The 17,593-nt window shown below is 41.8% G+C and overlaps 2 protein-coding genes and 2 long non-coding RNA genes across 6 annotated transcripts in view; 2 read left to right on the top strand and 2 right to left on the bottom strand.

Moving 5' to 3' along the window:
* CRLF3 (cytokine receptor like factor 3) overlaps positions 1-1,079 on the bottom strand; it is a 37,501-nt gene extending 36,422 nt beyond the window's left edge. The window contains exon 1 of the mRNA XM_082442302.1: positions 868-1,079. Within this exon, the coding sequence (XP_082298428.1) occupies positions 868-984 (117 nt within the window). The 5' untranslated portion in view covers positions 985-1,079. The remainder of the gene's footprint in view (positions 1-867) is intronic.
* Positions 1,080-7,718: 6,639 nt separating this feature from the next.
* On the bottom strand, positions 7,719-8,492 carry LOC309651267. Its single transcript, XR_014257989.1, has 2 exons — positions 8,423-8,492; positions 7,719-7,969 (listed from the first exon to the last, which is right to left on the bottom strand). It is a non-coding gene; the product is annotated as an uncharacterized lncRNA (long non-coding RNA).
* Positions 8,493-8,911: 419 nt separating this feature from the next.
* The window catches only part of ATAD5 (ATPase family AAA domain containing 5), a 42,216-nt gene continuing 33,534 nt past the window's right edge, over positions 8,912-17,593 (top strand). For 2 of the 3 annotated variants that reach the window (XM_082443676.1, XM_082443674.1), the window contains exons 1-3: positions 8,913-9,359; positions 11,611-13,535; positions 14,248-14,356. In XM_082443676.1, coding sequence (XP_082299802.1) covers positions 9,294-9,359; positions 11,611-13,535; positions 14,248-14,356 — 2,100 coding nt within the window. In that variant the 5' untranslated portion in view covers positions 8,913-9,293. Of the gene's footprint in view, positions 9,360-11,610; positions 13,536-14,247; positions 14,357-17,593 lie in introns of all 3 variants that reach the window. The other variant, XM_082443675.1, reaches the window with a different exon arrangement.
* On the top strand, positions 14,363-16,591 carry LOC309651268. Its single transcript, XR_014257990.1, has 2 exons — positions 14,363-15,061; positions 15,114-16,591. It is a non-coding gene; the product is annotated as an uncharacterized lncRNA (long non-coding RNA).

Raw genomic sequence — 17,593 nt, 5'->3', positions numbered from 1 at the left:
TCCAGGGCGCAGAGAAACCATGTGGCATTCCTTTATCTTTGATAACCAGGTCCCCATGGAGCAGATAACTGCCCTCACTTGAAAGTATATTTAGCTTCTCCTTTCAACACTTCTCTCTTTAAATCTGTTTTTCCATTTCCCTACACTTTTGTATCCCATCCCCCAGGGGCTTCATTTTCCTTCTTTTGCCCTTCCAACATAGCTTCACCTTAAAATCCAAACTCTCTATAATGGGATCCCGCTACATGATTTTTTAATGCGTTCAGGATCATATGAGATACTAAGTACTACTCTGACACCAATTCCATTCATTTAGTGTTAACGTTACTACTTCTCCACTCCTCTGTCTCTCCTTAGTCCATCCCTTCCACTGTCCATTCCGCCTCCACTTTGAGCTCTCCCCAAGTCACTGCTACACATTTTCCTCACGCTCTCTAAAACCGCTCTCCATCCACAAGGTAGGTTTTCCAAAGAATCTCCACCTCCCCCAACTCTCTCAATCTTTACTACCCTCTGTGACGCCCTCGGTTTTTGCTCCGGTCCCTCACTCCCCCCAACCTCGGACCCCATCGCATCCCCGACACCGCCCCACACAGCTTAGGGAACGCTCCTCACACTCTCCCTCGATCCCCCAAATTTGCCCCTTCCTCTTAAGACCCCCCCGTCCCCCTCCCCCGCCTCCCCGCAAACCCACCTCCCCCTTCCCAGACCCTGCCAGGTCTCCCGAACCTTCAGAGACGCTTCCCTCCTCCCTTCAGAGTTTCCGGGCACTCCCGCCCCTCGCAGCCCTCCGTGCCCTCGCCCATCTCCGGGCACCCCGCACCCTCCCCCGGGCCCACAGCGCCCCTGCGGGCGCGGCCCTCCGACCTGCCTCCGCGCCTCCCGCAGCCCCTGCAGCCTCTGGCCTAGCTCCCGCCGGTAGCTCTGCGCCGCCTCCACGCTCTCGCGGGCCTCCTGCAGCAGCAGCTCGGGCTCCAGCTCCATCGCCCCCTCGTCCGGCCGCGCGGCCGACGGCTGCGGGCGCGGTTCCCGACTGTCCCGGGCGCCGCCGAGCGGCCCCGAGCGGCCACGCGCAGGCGGAAGCACCGCCCCGCCCCGCCCCACGGCGGCCTTGATTGACAGCAGCGCTCAACTAGCGTCCGGGGCCCAGCTCCTCCCGCGCTGCAGGCCCAGCTGGTCTCAGCTCAGCTCCCGCGCGGCACCTGCCAGTGATGCTTCCTCGGGGCACGCGTGGAGCCAGGGAAAGATTAATGACTACACCTCGCGAAGTGCTTCCCGCATCTTACCTTATTCTGGCCTCACTACCAGGCCTCCTTGCACCTCTATTCCACAGAGGAGAAAACGGTGGGACACAGAGGAGAATTAACTTTCTCAAGCCGTCGGGATTTCAAGCCGTTGGGATTTCAACCCGGATGGGTCTTGAATCATCATTGTCCTGCCTCCCTAGTAAAGGAGCATCCGTGCAGTGGCCAGTGTTTTAGGAGGTTACTGTGAATCAGGCACCACGCTCACAAGGATCAGACAAAAGCCCCATCACCCAGAAGCTCGTAGTCTAATGAGGGAGCCAAGACAGAGGCCTAAGCGTGGGCCGGCGGTAGGTACCTCAATCCTGGCAGAATTGCAAGACGGATGTTATCAAACTTTCCTGTGTGGGCCAGGTAATTGAAAATGTGGAGCTCGGCGGGCCATAAGACCTCTGTTGCAATATAGTGAGTAAATGGGCGTGACCATGAGATAATAAAACTTATGGACACAAATTTGAATGTCACGTAATTGTCACATGTCACAAAATATTCTTTGCATCTTTTTTCAACTACTTAAAAAGGTAAAAACCATTCTTCGTTCAGGGGCCATACAAAAACAGGTGGTGGGTCAGATGTGGCCCTGGCCATAGTTTTTTGTTTTCTGTTTTTTTTAAATTTTTACTGGAGTATAGTTGATTTAAAATGTTGTGTTAGTTTCAGGTGTACAGCAAAGTGAATCAGTTATACATATACCTATATCCACTCTTTTTTAGATTCTTTTCCATGTAGGCCATTACAGTGTATTGAGTAGAGTTCCCTGTGCTATACAGTAGGTCCTTACTAGTTATCTGTTTTGTATATCGTAGTGTGTATATGTCAATCCCAATCTCCCAATTTATCCCTCCCCCCTTCTCCCCTCTGGCCATAGTTTGCTGACCCCTGGCTGAGTTTGGTAGAGTTGCCTCCCCAGAAAACAAAAACAGAACACTGATTGTCTCAAGGTTACACAATGAATCTGTGCTAGAGGCTAGATTCCAGTTTTCCTGGGCCAGACTAAAGCTCTTTCTACCACATTGTTTGGTGCTAAGTAAATGACACTGGAAATTAGAGAAGTTTAGAAAATGAAGGCTTTTCTGGAGAAAATGGGAGATTATCTTTATCCTGAAGTAGCAAGGCACTCAGTAGATTCTCAACAAATACCTGTGGAATGAATCAAGGCATTAACTAAACAAAAAGGAGTAAGTAAAGGCACCCCAGGTAGGATTAAACTAAGGAAAGGGTATAAGGACTTGCAGACAGGAATATAAATGGATTGTGTAAGGAAGGAGGAGCAGACCACTTTGACTGGAGAGGAAGGACTGAATAATATATTGGGAGATGAAGTTAAGAGAAAAGTAAGGGCCATGGAGTTCAGGTTAAGAAGCTTTGACTTTAATGAATAGACATTAAAGATTTTTGCATGTGCAGTGACATTTGCAAAACAATGTTTTAGGAAGATAAATGATAGAGAGGTGGGACTTGGGTTTGTCTTAAGGTAAGGCAGGGGTTGGCATACTGTTGTAAATTCTCAATAAATATTTGTTCAGTGAAATGAATATGCATGAGATAACTAGAGCGGAGTAAATAGGCAAAACTAAATAGCGTTAGTCTAGTTATGATATGATGGAGACTTGAATTAGGATGTTGGCTTTTATGGAGTTTTTGGGTTTTTTGTTTGTTTTTTTAAAAAATTTATTTATTTTTGGCTGTGTTGAGTCTTCGTTGCTGCGTGCGGGCTTTCTCTAGTTGCGGCGAGTGGGGACTTCTCTTCGTTGCGGTGCACGGGCTTCTTATTGTGGTGGCTTCTCTTGTTGAGGAGCATGGGCTCTAGGCACCCGGGCTTCAGTAGTTGCAGCACGCGGGCTCAGTAGTTGTGGCTTGCGGGCTCTAGAGCGCAGGCTCAGTAGTTGTGGCGCACGGGCTTATTTGCTCCGCGACATGTGGGATCTTCCCAGACCAGGGCTCGAACCCGTGTCCCCTGCATTGGCAGGTGATTCTTAATCACTGTGCCACCAGGGAAACCCTTTTATGGAGTTTTGACAGTGAAAGCAGGGGGAAAGATAGGCAAATGGTTCAAGGGAACAGGAGAGTTTGGACACACATTGAGTCAGTAAATAACAGGATTTATTAATTGTTCTTGAACATGGTATGTTCTGTGTGCTCTCTAAAGCTAATTGAACAGAATTGGCTCCCACTCCAGAGAGCTTTACTAAGTGAAATTCAAAAAAAAAAAATTAAAAGGAAAACTTCCATAAAGACAAGCTACCAATCTTAGTCTCATTCAACTTTATTTCCTTGACCTACTAACTGATGGGAGGCAGGAAATGTGTAATATATCCACACTACCCACAAAAATAACACGAAGAAAACTGAAGAAAAGCTGTAAAACTGCGCCCCCAGGCTCGAAATTTTTTTATTTTTTTTAATTTTAGAGCATAAGTTTCTGAAGAATAAATGCTCTGGTCAATAACAGAGAGGAAGATTGATCTAGATGTGGTGATGACAGAAGCCAGCAGGCCATCAGACAGGGCTTTACAGAATTTTCTGTTTTTTGTGTTTTTTTTAAATTTATTTATTTATTTATTTATTTATCTGTTTTATTTATGGCTGTGTTGGGTCTTTGTTTCTGTGCGAGGGCTTTCTCTAGTTGTGGCAAGCGGGGGCCACTCTTCATCGCGGAGCGCGGGCCTCTCACTATTGCGGCCTCTCTTGTTGCGGAGCACAGGCTCCAGACGCGCAAGCTCAGTAATTGTGGCTCACGGGCCTAGCTGCTCCGCGGCATGTGGGATCCTCCCAGACCAGGGCTCGAACCTGTGTCCCCTGCATTGGCAGGCAGATTCTCAACCACTGCGCCACCAGGGAAGCCCTTTACAGAGTTTTTAATCTCCGTGTCACCACATTAGTCTAGCACTGACTTTTCAAGAGTACCCAGAGGTGAGCAGATTCAGAGGCACAGACTCCTCGTGCTACAAGAAACAGAGGACTTGCTAATTGATTTATTTATGATAAGAATGTAATTGCCGGGCTTCCCTGATGGTACAGTGGTTGGGAATCCGCTTGCCAATGCAGGGGACACGGGTTCGAGCCCTAGTCCGGGAAGATCCCACATGCTGTGTAGCAACTAAGACCGTGTGCCACAACTACTGAGCCTGCACTCTAGAGACCGTGAGCCACAACTACTGAGCCCACGTGCCACAACTACTGAAGCCTGTGCGCCTAGAGCCCGTGCTCCACAGCAAGAGAAGCCACCGCAATGGGATGCCTGCGCACCGCAATGAAGAGTAGCCCCCGCTCGCCACAACTAAAGAAAGCCTGAACACAGCAACAAAGACCCAACGCAGACAAAATTAAATAAATTAATTAATTAATTTTTTTAAAAATGCACTGAAGTTTAAGTTAGGAGACTTGGCTAAACATTGTAACTTTGGAAACATGTGTGAGCTACATTTCTATAAATCGACAATAATGTAAATGTCTTTCTCACAGGACTCATGCAAAGGCTGAATAGTATGGCCAGGTAAAAGCACACATTTATTTACAAAATATTTAAAGAGTACAAGGTATGCGTCTGGCTCTGTGCTTAGGTGCTGGGAATCAAATCAGGAATGAGACCTAGGACTTGCCTTCATAGTCCAATAGGGGGATCACTCACACATAAGCAGGAATTTATATTCTGATATATTGAGTGCAATGAGTAGATGCACAGAGACGGCCACCTAATTCAGCCTAAGGTAAAGTGGAAGGAAGAAGGTATCAGGAAAAGTTTCTTGAACAAGGTAAACCCTAAACTGAGTCTTAAGGCTTTTCTCGGCTTGGCCACAGGTGCTTCTCTCCTTTCCCTTCCAAAACCCCATCAAAATAACAATTAAGGAATTTAAAACTGGATTAGGAAAAAAAAATGGATTAGGGACAAATGGAACAGTAGAGAACACAAAAGAGCACTAGAGAGTTCCATAAATTTTTGGAAGATGGAAAGTGGAGGAGTAGTAATTGCCCAAGACAACTGCAGGAAATTACAACCTAAACTGCAGAGGATGAACCATTCAGAACTGGGCTAACTCTTCCCGAAGACTCCTGAGAAACTCATGCTATATATCCTTTCAAAAATTTTAGTCACAAAAGAAATCACAGCCCCTATTCTGACATTCCTTTCCTTATCCTACTTCCTGCATTATTTTCTCCTCAGCATTTAGCCCTGTCTTACCATATACTTTACTTATGGATCATTTTTATTACGTCTCTTCCAACCAGAATATAAATTCTAAAAGGATAGGCATTTTTGTCTGTTTCGTTCACAGCTGCTTTGTTCATAGCTGGCACATATCAGGCACTCATTTGTATTTATGGAATGGATGGAAGGATCAATAACACAGCACATGAGATTGAGGTATGGGACTGAAAAGGGGAGACATCGGTTAATATTAGAGTTAGATATTTTAGGTCCATTGCCCTATTCCATGCATTTAGGTGACGCCTCCCTATTGCTTCCACAAAACTGCATGAGATATAAACACCTCTGCCCCTAAATAGATTGGAGGAGAAACCAAGTGGTCCAGAGAAAAGACCTCCACCTATTAACATTAGGAAGTTCCCCAATGAAAATCTCCTGATCATCCTACAGTAGAACCCACTAGTGAGTCCCACCTATGCTAAAAACCTTCAATCAGCTTGAACCATTTTTTAAACAGCTTTATTGAGTATAACTGATTTGCAATAAACTGCATATATTTAGAGTATAAGATGTGATGAACTTTTGCATCAGTAGATACCTGTGGAACCATCACCATAACCAAGATAATGAACATTTCCATCACTCCCCAAAGTTTCCATGTAACCCATTCCTTTGTAATCTATCCCTCCTTCAACCCCTGAACACAGGCAATGATGATCTGCTTTCTGTAATTACAGATTAATTTGCATTTTTCTCAAATTTTAAATAAATGGAATCGTGCAATATATACTCTTTTTTCATCCATGTTGTTTCATGTATTGATAGTTCATTTCTTTTTATTGCTGAGTAGTATTCCATGGTATGGATGTGTTTGTTAATGTACCTGTTGATAGGTTGTTCCAAGTTTTTTACTATTACAAATAAAGCTGCTATCAACATTTGTGTACAAGTGTACAAGTCTTTATAATATAACTATATTGGGAATGTGGGAGGAGAGAAAGTATGGAGGGTGGTGTTACAAGAGAATTAACCACCATAACAGGACTTTAATGAATACTGTTTAAAATTGTTAGATCAAGAAATAGCTATTTAGGGCTTCCCTGGTGGAGCAGTGGTTGAGAATCCGCCTGCCAATGCAGGGGACACGGGTTCAGGCCCTGGTCCAGGAAGATACCACATGCTGCGGAGCAACTAAGCCCGTGAACCACAACTACTGAGCTTGTGCTCTAGAGCCCAGGAGCCACAACTACTGAGCCAGCGTGCTGCAACTACTGAAGCCCACGTGCCTAGAGCCAGTGCTCCGCAATAAGAGAAGCCACCACAATGAGAAGCCCACGCACCGCAACTAAGAGTAGCCCCCGCTCGCCGCAATTAGAGAAAGCCAGTGCGCAGCAAGGAAGACCCAACACAGCCAAAAATAAATAAATAAAATAAATAAATTTATTAAAAAAAAAAAAAAAAAAAAAAAGCTGTGTAGGGCTTCCCTGGTGGCGCAGTGGTTGAGAATCTGCCTGCCAATGCAGGGGATATAGGTTCAAGCTCTGGTCTGGGAAGATCCCACATGCCGCAGAGCAACTAGGCCCCTGAGCCACAACTACTGAGCCTGCGCATCTGGAGCCTGTGCTCCGCAACAAGAGAGGCCGCGATAGTGAGAGGCCCGCGCTCCGCGATGAAGAGTGGCCCCCGCTTGCCACAACTAGAGAAAGCCCTTGCACAGAAACGAAGACCCAACACAGCCAAAAATAAATTTTAAAAATATATATATATAATTTTTAATAAAAGCTGTGCAAAGATATTGAAATATTTAAAGATAAGCAGATATTTATAGTGCTAGAAGACCAGGGATTGAACCCGTGTCCCCTGCATTGGCAGGCAGATTCTCAACCACTGCGCCACCAGGGAAACCCTCAACACGTTTTAAATGCTTAGTTTTTTAGAAGAATAAAAAGCGCTAGAGACATACCTTATAACCCAGCAATTCCACGCTTAGGTGTGTATCCTGGAAAAGCACCATTTGTGTTCAAGGAGACAAGAATGTTCGCTGACTCATTGTTTGACTAACAGAAAATTGAAGACAATTTAAGTGATCATCACTAAGGAAATGGATAAATAATATGTTGTGCATAATTGGGTGGAATGCTCAGGAATGAAAGGGAGCGAATCAGATCGACCTGTATAGCTCTTGAAGACAATGATGAAAGAAACAAATTGCTGAGTGATATTTACATTGTTACCTTTTATGTAAAGAAAAACGAAACTAAAGATTTTTCTACGGATACGTATATGTATGTAAAAGTATTAAGAAAGGCTGCAATGCTATCCACCAAATAGGTAATACTGGCTGCCATTGGGGCTAAGAGGAAGAGACCGAGTTAGGGGGTGAAAGTCAAAAAGACTTTCAGTTTTTTCTGTAATTTTCTTATTGATTTCTCCTCCTTCTCCTCCTCCTCCATGCTCTTGCTCTTCCATCTTCTCCTCCTCTTCGCCGTCATTCTCCTTGCTCAGCGTTCTTACACTACGTGAGTTACAAACAAACGAAACCGAAACAACAAAACAGTTTATATTTAGAAGTGCAGTCTCCCTTCCTGAAAAACCTTATCCGGGGTTAATAATTTTCAAGGAGAAAGTAATTACCACTAATTTCATTGGAGAAATTTGTACCCTTTATGTTGTCCAGACAATAGCAAATACCATAAAGATAGACACAATTACGTCAACAGTTAAAATCAGTTTGCATAACCCGACCGAACAAGGTGGCTTCCCGTTACTATTTGACAGGTGTATTTACATGACTTGTTTCGGCTCTTACATACCGTGTAGTTAAAACTAGCACTCAGACAAAATAAACATACTCTCTATATTGCAAGTGCAATGTAAAAAAAAAAAAAGTAAAGCTAAACATATCTATGAAAACAATGCAAATAATGTATGAGATTGTCTTCACTACAAACTAGCAAACTACTGGTACCCAGCAACAACTCGAACACACGCCAGCCAGCTGAGGCGACGACCTTGGGCTCCTAGCTGCTCGGGAGGACGAAATCCACGGGAAGAAATGCCTCCTGAGCTCAATTAGGGGTAAAAAGTCGAAATCTCGGACCCCAAGTGGGGGTCTCTAGGTAGGACGCTTGCCAAAATAACATTTTATTCCATGTGGGAGGAGTGTAATCAATTGTTATTCCCTTTTCTGTATTTTTCGATTTTCCACTTTTAAATAGGGGCTAGTCTGGGGCGTCAAAAGTGTGGGGTTCTAATTCTGCCACCAACGGACTTAGTCAAATCATATCCTCATCAGTGAAACTGGACGTTAGAAGTTTGAATCTCCGAAGTCCCCGCTACTTTTAGATTCATGGTAAAGCAATCCGCCTCCTGCAGGCTTGCCGAAGAAGCATTTTGGCCCTCTCGGCTCACTGTCCGCGCAGCCTCCGGAAGCAATCTAAACTCCGCCCCCTGCACTCCGGACGGCGCGAAAACCCAATTGACAAGAACTCCCTCCGAAGCCCGCGGGTAGGATTTTTGTTCGGCCTGCTTTCCCCGCGGGAGCCCCAGTCCCGATCACTCAGAACTGGAGCGCCGGCCTCAGGGGCACCCCGCGCTCACCGACCGCGCCCGAGGGTCTTCGCTGCCCGCGCTTTCTCACCGCCTCTTCCCGCGTTCTGCTTGGTTGAGCTGGGCCCAGCCTCTGCGACCACCCCGGGCAGTGGGCGCGGGGGAGTCCGAGGCGGACCCCGCGGCCCAGCTCCTCGCTCCTGCTGGAGCCGGCCGCCTCCATGGCCTCCCGACAGGCCGGGCCGGGCCGCGGAAGGTCCTAGGAACCGGGATTCCGGGAAGCAGGGAGCATGGTGGGGGTCTTGGCCATGGCGGCGGCAGCTGCTCCCCCTCCGGTGAAAGACTACGGGAATGAGGTGAGCTTGAATATCTCCGAATGTTGAGTGTGGGTGAAAGGTGATCCTGACTTAGGATCTATGAGGGGAAAGGAGGGATCTGGTGAGGCCCCAGAACCTGACATTCTGTGGAACAATTGCTGGGGTGTGTCGTTTCTTAAAGATGTGATAGGTCCCTAGAAACATTGGGATTGTGAGATGTTTGCGGGGACCTTAAGATGCCTAGTAAAGGACTAGTTCCCAGATCCTGAAATGTTTCTGGAACTTGATGTTTTGGACTTGTGAAATGTTATGGAGGATCCCAGGGTCAAGTCTGGGGTTCATGATAAGAAATCATAGAACTTTCGCGTTAAAAAGAATCTTTAAGTTCTACCTGTCCACCCAATCATCTGCTCTAGGAATACCGCTTAGATTGTCACTACAGGAATCAAAAAAGGTACTTCATTTAAAAATCACTATCTCATTGTTCTAGGGCTTAAGATACTGCAGTTATAAGTCCCAGCTTGGCATGCTGTTATTCTTCTGTGTTCATCAAGTTTCAGTGAAATGTACTAAGCAGTTGTTGTTAAGAGATTCTAATGCCATGAAGTAGTGGAGTAGCATCTAAAAGTAGACGGTTGCTATACTTTTACACCTTTTCATTTCAAGCTCGCATTCTAACTGAAGTATGCAAACAGATGTCTTCGAAGTGAGCCAAGATGTATATTCACTTATTTCGCTGCGACTCTTCCTTACTTTTTAGAATTGAGTACTTTTGTCTGCTTGCTAATAGATGTTATGCTGATACTTTGCTGAAAAGGCAGTTGCTCTGCTTGTCTCAGGTGTGAAGAAGGACTTTTGATACTTGAATTACACAGTTCTTGCTTTTTGTTTGCTTAGTTTTCCAGTCTTTTCATTACACTTTCTGCGTTTGGTGCCCTGCTTAGAGGGCTATTTCACAGTAATGATACTTACTGTTTAGTATTTTAAGGGTAAGGACCTTATACACATTATTTTACTTAATATCAACCCTGTGATGAGGTGTTATTATCTGTATTCTACAGATGAGAGAAGGCTAAGAAGTAATTAAAAGTAAGTTGGGTTAGAAAAAGTTAAGTTAGAAAATTAACAGTAATTTGCTTAAGGTCCCACACTAGTAGATGTCAAAGCCAGCACTTGAACTTAGATCTGCCTGACTCCAGAGCCTATGGTATTGTGCCTCTGATACGAGCTCACGATAATAATAATACTAACAACTCATTAGCATTTTCTTCTAGTACATTTATCATTTCATTTTAAGATGTAAAATTTTAATCTGTTTGTAATTTACTTTGTCTCATATTTATCCAGAGGGTTAAAATTTGTCCCAGTACTATTTATTAACTACTTCTTTGTCCACTAACTTGAGTGCTACTATTATCATATACCAAATTCTTAAATACACACTTATGTCTCTTTCTGGTTTTCTAATCGGTTCTATTAAGTTGCCTGCCTATTCATGCATCAGTGCTATGCTTTTAATCATGATAGCCTTATAATCCATTTTAATTTTCTAGACGTATAATTCCTTTGTTACTTATCTTCAAAAAAAAAAAAAGGTTTTCTTGTTCTTCTGGCAAGTTTTTTCTAACAAATGAACTGAGGGAAATTAAAAATAAAGTTGATGGAGCTTTTTTTTAAGGGTACTAAATAGTGTAAGAGGCAGGCGGTAACTCTTAATAGCATACTAAAACACTGAAAAGTCTTATTTGTTTTATTTGTAGTAAATGTCCACTATAATTTTTATTTAATTAGTAAATTTTGGGATCCTAGGCTTGTTCACCATGTACCTGTTTCTTGGAAATAGTTAGAATAATTTGTTTATTTTTAACTAAAACAGTATAAAGGGAATGGAAATAATATTTATAGAGTTCCTAGCATGCATCAGACTTCACATGTTTGTATGTAATATCTTCATTACAAATTCTGTGGGGTGGATGGTACTATTCAAAGGTTATAGAGTAAACAGAGGCTAACAGTAACGAACACATTTGTACACAAGCATAGGGGGCCTTGAAACTTTTTATTGATGTATAATACATATAGTAAAGAACGCAAATTATAATTGTATAACTTGATGTGACATTGAGATTTGAATGTAGGTTTAACTTTAAAGCTCTTTTCTTCCTAATATGTAATGTTTATCTACTAAGGGAGCCTTCCTTTTTTTATCGCATTACATAAAATAATAGATCCATGTTTAAAATTTATGTTGCTTGAAATAAGTGCTTCTTTTCTTCTTTTAAATTGATAGGCAAGCAAGAAGCGAAGGAAAGACGATGACAGAACTTCTTGCAAAACAATCACCAAATATTTATCACCAATGGGGAAGACTGGAGACAGGGTTTTCTCTCCACCAAAATCCAGTAATATTCTGGATTATTTTAGAAAGACTTCACCCACAAATGAGAAAACTCAGACAGCAAAAAAGTACAAGATAAAGTCATCCACACCATTGCCTGCTGACAGTGACAAAGACTGTAAAACACCTTTGGACATGTCCTCAAATACAGAGAATAAGAAGAGAGGAAAGAGACTTAATTTATCTCATCAACTAAGTCATACTAAAACTGAAAATGAATCTCCAGTTGAAATTAACAGTGATGATAGCAAGGAAGACTCCAGTTTAAGTAACAATTTTGTGGAAAGTAGTACTTCTGCTTTACTCTATAAGAAACATGTCGAGGTACTTGCAGAAAGTATTCAAGATACCAAAAAACAATCAAAAACTATGACCTCCAAAAAAAGTTCTAGGAAAGTAAGTCCTAAACAAGGGGCCTCAAAAAATGATCGCAGAAAATTGAGGAAAAGGAAGCACAGAGAGGTAATAGATCTATCTGAAAGTTTACCCTTAGCAGAGGAACTAAATCTCCTTAAAAGAGATGGTAATGATAGTAAACAGATAATGCCTTCCCTAACTAATGAAATTGAAAATACTGCAAATGATGCAGAATCTAGAGATAATATAACTAAAACAGCCCAGTTAAATGATAGTACAATAACTGTCTCATATGAGGAATTTTTAAAAAGTCACAACGAAAGTGAAGTGGAACAGGCACCAGACTCTACAGTGTCTATTTGTATTCCTTCTGAAACTGTTGATGATACAGTCAAAAGTGGTTGTATGACTGACCCAGAAACCTATGAAATTTCCCAACAGGTCCGCTTTAAGACAGTCACTGTTCTTGCACAAGTTCACCCCATCCCCCCAAAAAAGACAGGGAAAATACCCTCAATTTTCTTGAAACAAAAGCAGGTGGAAATGGAAAATAGTCTGTCTGATCCTGAGAATGAACAGACGATTCAGAAAAGAAAATCTAACGTCGTTATACATGAGGAAGAACTAGAATTGGCAGTGTTGGAAGCTGGAAGTTCTGAAGCTGTGAAACCAAAATGCACTCTAGAAGAAAGACAGCAGTTTATGAAAGCATTTAGGCAGCCAACATCAGATGCACTTAAAAATGGAGTCAAAAAATCTTCTGATAAGCAGAAAGAGCTCAATGAAAAATCTTTAAATGAGGAAGGAAGAGACAATAATTCTAAAAAAATCATGGAAAATCCTAATATCCAAATGATTTCAAATAATGGCAATTCACAGACACATGCTGATAAAGGAGGTTTTCCTAAGGAGAAAAGTAAAAAGCTGAAGAAAAAGAATAAAAAAATCTTAGATACTGGTGCTATTCCAGGTGAAAATAGAGAGAGAAATACTCAAGAGAAAGAATCAGCTTTTTCATTTAAAGAGAAACAAAATCAAAACAGGCTTAGAATGAGTTTAAGACAAAAGAAAACAGAAGTTTTCAAAAACAGCACATTACTTAACAGCAAAAACCTTGTTTGTGAAGGTACAGCAGATGATGACCCTCTAAAAATTTCCTCTCCATGTAACAATAAGTCTTCAAGAAAAACCGGCATACCAGTTAAGGATAAGGTTATACACTCTAAAGCTGAGACTGAAGACAGCTTGGTATATGTTTCTACACCGAAACCAAGCAGAAGATCTGTAAGAAGTAGCAGCACACCTGCTACAGTAATCATTAGAGGTACTGATTCTGAAGACGCACAAGACGATAGTCCAGTAAAAGCTTCTACTCCAAAAGCAGCGAACTTATCAGGGAAGCATAGCTTATATACAGCGGAATTAATAACAGTATCCTCTGATTCAGAGAGTCCTATTAGGTAAAGTTTTGTTTTGTTCTCAAGTTCTAAATATTCTGCATGTATTCTTAGATGTGAAGGAAAATATGTCAAGCACTGAAGAATTGTTTTTTTTTTTTCTAGAACATGGCTGATTTATAAGAAAAAGAAAACAGGGTTTCAAAAATGTTGCTTATTTTCCATATTTAATTTAAAGTCAGGCATGATTTCAGAAGAATTCTAGATGTATTTTAGATGAGTTTTAAGCTCTTAATTATCATAGTTGTTAATTCCTGGAGAAATACCCTCCAAATATGAATTCTGTGCATTTAACAAACATAAGATTAAAAATAAACCATAGAACTTTTTTAGGTAAGCTGAGCCATATACTGTGAGGTATTGGGTTGGCCAGAAAGTTTGTTCAGGTCTTTCCATAAGATGCTTCGGGAAACCTGAATGAACTTTTTGGCCAACTCACCATGTACTTGCATGTTGGTTCTGGCTGATCTTAGGGGCTAATTTTCTAGAAAGCTTATGATTTATAAAATGAAACTTTATGTTTTCTAAGGGTTTAACATTGAGTTTGGCTTACTTTTGAATCAGTAGTTTGAAACTAATGGGGGGTGTCTTTTTTCGTTTTCTGTTTCAGAACTGTCCAGAAATTAGAGCCCTAGTTGATTCCTTTCTGTATTTAATTGAAATTCTTACACATTATAATCATATAAATGTGAATATCTTTTTGGGTTTTTTTCAGAATGAAATTCACCAGAATTAGTACTCCCAAAAAATCTAAGAAAAAATCTAAGAAAAGGTCTAAGAAATCTGAAGCAGCTGATGAAGATTTTGAGTCTCAGACTAGAAAGGTAATTGAAATATTAGGGTGTCCTGTAAGTGGTATTCTGTTTTGTAAAACAATAACTATTACTATTGGAAGTGATACGCCAAAAGAAGATTCACATATTTCATAGATTGCTTATGTTAACTATAACCCTATATTATTTTTTGCTGTTATTTCATTCCTCTAGTTAGCTTATTAAGAGATCAACATATCTTACTGTGAGATGAAAGCAATTGATAAAGACAGTATAGTTTACTTAGAAAAAGTTTTCTTAGTGACAGTTATATTCCAATCTTTTTCCCTAAGGCTGCTTACGGAAATAAGCATGATTGAATTTTTGGCTTATTTCTATAGATTAGAGGCTAACAAGTGGGGTCTCTCAACCCTGGTACTGTTGACATTGTGCACTGGATAATTCTTTGTTGTGGGGAACTGTCTTGTACATTATAGGATGTTTAGCAGTAATCCTGACCTCTACCCGTGAGATGCCAATAGCACCCCAACTGCCCTAGCTGTGACAACCAAAATATCTCCAGTCATTGCTAAATATCCCCTAGAGGGAAAAATCATCCCCAGTTGAAAACCACTATCCTAAAGGGAGAGGTTGTATATGTAAGAATAGTTTAGCTGCTTTTGTAAAGTAAACTGCTTATCCCTTATGATGATAGAATTGGATTCTCTCCTGGGTGAGTAGGTACAAGTGTGTGTGTGTGTGTGTGTGTGTGTGTGTGTGTGTGTGTGTGTGTGTGTGTGTGTGTGTGTGTGTGTGTGTGTTGAAAAAGCCACCAGGGTGATCCTGATTTAATCCTTGGGTGAAAGCCACTGCCACAGAAAGTTGGTATCTCTTTTGTTTTTATTTAACAACTCTCTTTTTTTTCCGTGTTGGGGGGCTTCTTATCTCACTGTAGGTACTATGCTTGGTACTCTTATCATTAATCTCATAAAGTAAATATTTAACCCTGTTTTGAAGGACAGTGGTGCCAAAGGAGGTGAAAACATTTTTGAGAGTTGACATGATATATGATGGAATTTAAGCTGGGGATGGGGAAAAGGGGTACCAGGGACTGATAAATAAGGAGAAAGTAGAGAGCTGTCAGGACGGAGGTTCCTGTTTTAGTCACGAGTAACCAAGTGTGAGCTGGGAGGACAGCCAGCTAGGTCAGAAAGGAGGGTGTTGGAAATGACTGGTTTTTGAGATGATAGGATTATGGTTGATTTTGATTTTCTTCATTTTTCTGTTTTTTGTTTTTCTATAAACATGAACTTTTAAAAACTTTTATCAGAGAAATAACTATTAGGAAAAAAAACCCAGATTTCAGGTAATAGCAGAACTACATGCCAAAATGCATGTGGATTTTTTTTTTCACATTCATTAAAACATATGTCTTTCTTAACTGTTTCAATGATTGAGTCGTTAATTTAAATTTAGCTGGATTATTTTGAATACTAACTTATCCTAAGGTTCATCAGCCTGTCAAAAATTTTGCTAGGGACTTCCCTGGTGGCGCAGTGGTTAAGAATCCACCTGCCGGGACTTCCCTGGTGGCACAGTGGTTGGGAATCAGCCTGCCAATGCAGGAGACAGGGGTTCGAGCCCTGGTCCCGGAGGATCCCATATGCTGCGGAGCAGCTGGGCCCGTGTGCCACAACCACTGAGCCTGTGCTCTAGAGCCCGCGAGCCACAGCTACTGAGCCCATGTGCTGCAATTGCTGAGGCCCGTGTGCCTGGAGCCCATGCTCCGCAAGCCCCCGCTTGCTGCAATTAGAGGAAGCCCACGCACAGCAATGAAGACCCAATGCAGCCAAAAAATTAATAAATTAATAAATAAATAAATTTATTAAAAAAAAAAAAAGAATCCACCTGCCAATGCAGGGGACACGGGTTCGAGCCCTGGTCCAGGAAGATCCCACATGCCACGGAGCAGCTAAGCCCGTGCGCCACAACTACAGAGCCTGTGCTCTAGAGCCTGCGAGCCACAACTACCGAGCCCATGCACCACAACTGCTGAGCCCACACACCTAGAGCCTGTGCTCTGCAACAAGAGAAGCCACCACAATGAGAAGCCCGCGCACCGCAATGAAGATCCAACGCAGCCAAAGATCAATCAATCAAATAAATTTATGAAAAAGAAAAAAAAAATTTGCTAGCAGAACAATAAAAATCTGTCACTCTACTACTATAAAGCAGATCCTTAACATTCCTAACCTCCTTATGTATGTTCTGAATATCCATGCCTATTCTTTTTTTTATATTTTATTTTTATTTTTAATTAAAAAAAAATTTTTTTCCGTGCGTATTCTTTTTAATGTTTTTAAAAAACATTTAAAAAGTTTTGGGAATTCCCTTGGGGTCCAGTGGTTAGGACTCCACGCTTCCACTGCAGGGGGCACAGGTTCGATCCCTGGTGTGGGAACTAAGATCCTGCATGTCACAAGGCGCAGTCAAAAAAGTTTTTTTAAGTTTTTAAAAACAGCAAACATTTGTTTAAAAGACACAGTAGTATATAAATTTAAAAGTGAAAACTTTTTAAAATTTTCTCTCCTACTGTTTAGGGGAACCCACTTTTTTTTTCTTAATTGCTATCTCTCTTTTTAAAAAGATTCTACTGAACTTTTAAATGCTGCTTATATTATTTATTTATTTGGATTTAATTTTATTTATTTATTTATTTGTTTGACTGCCTTGGATCTTCGTTGCTGTGCGTGGGCTTTCTCTAGTTGTGGCGAGCAGGGTCTACTCTTCATTGCAGTGTGCGGGCTTCTCATTGTGATGGCTTCTCTTGTTGCGGAGCACGGGCTGTAGGTGTTCTGGCTTCAGTAATTGTGGCACACAGGCTCTAGAGCGCAGGCTCAGTAGTTGTGGCGCATGGGCTTAGTTGCTCCGCGGCATGTGGGATCTTCCCGGACCAGGGATTGAACCCGTGTCCCCTGCATTAGCAGGCAGATTCTTAAGCACTGTGCCACCAGGGAGGTCCCCAGGGGGAACCCACTTTTAATAGTTACAAGTTTATCTGTCCAGACTTTTTCCTATCCTTAAATATTTATATGTCATTTTTAAAAGGGATCGTATAATGTGAACTATTTTGCAGCTTGCTTGCTATGTGTTTTTAATCCAAATGTAAAAACCTGTAGAACTCAGAATATTGAAAATACATTATATGGAAGATAATATTTAAATGCACAAGATCGCTTAGTACATCAGTGGCAGAGCCAGGCCTGAAGGCCAGACTTTATTCTTGTCAGTGATCTTTTCCATACCTAC

This window comes from Balaenoptera physalus (assembly GCF_965194825.1).
Source record: "Balaenoptera physalus genome assembly, chromosome: 20".
NCBI classification, from domain to species: Eukaryota; Metazoa; Chordata; class Mammalia; order Artiodactyla; family Balaenopteridae; genus Balaenoptera; species Balaenoptera physalus.
The sequence above is the reverse complement of the archived record's forward strand: the minus strand, read 5'-3'. Positions and strand labels throughout refer to the sequence as shown.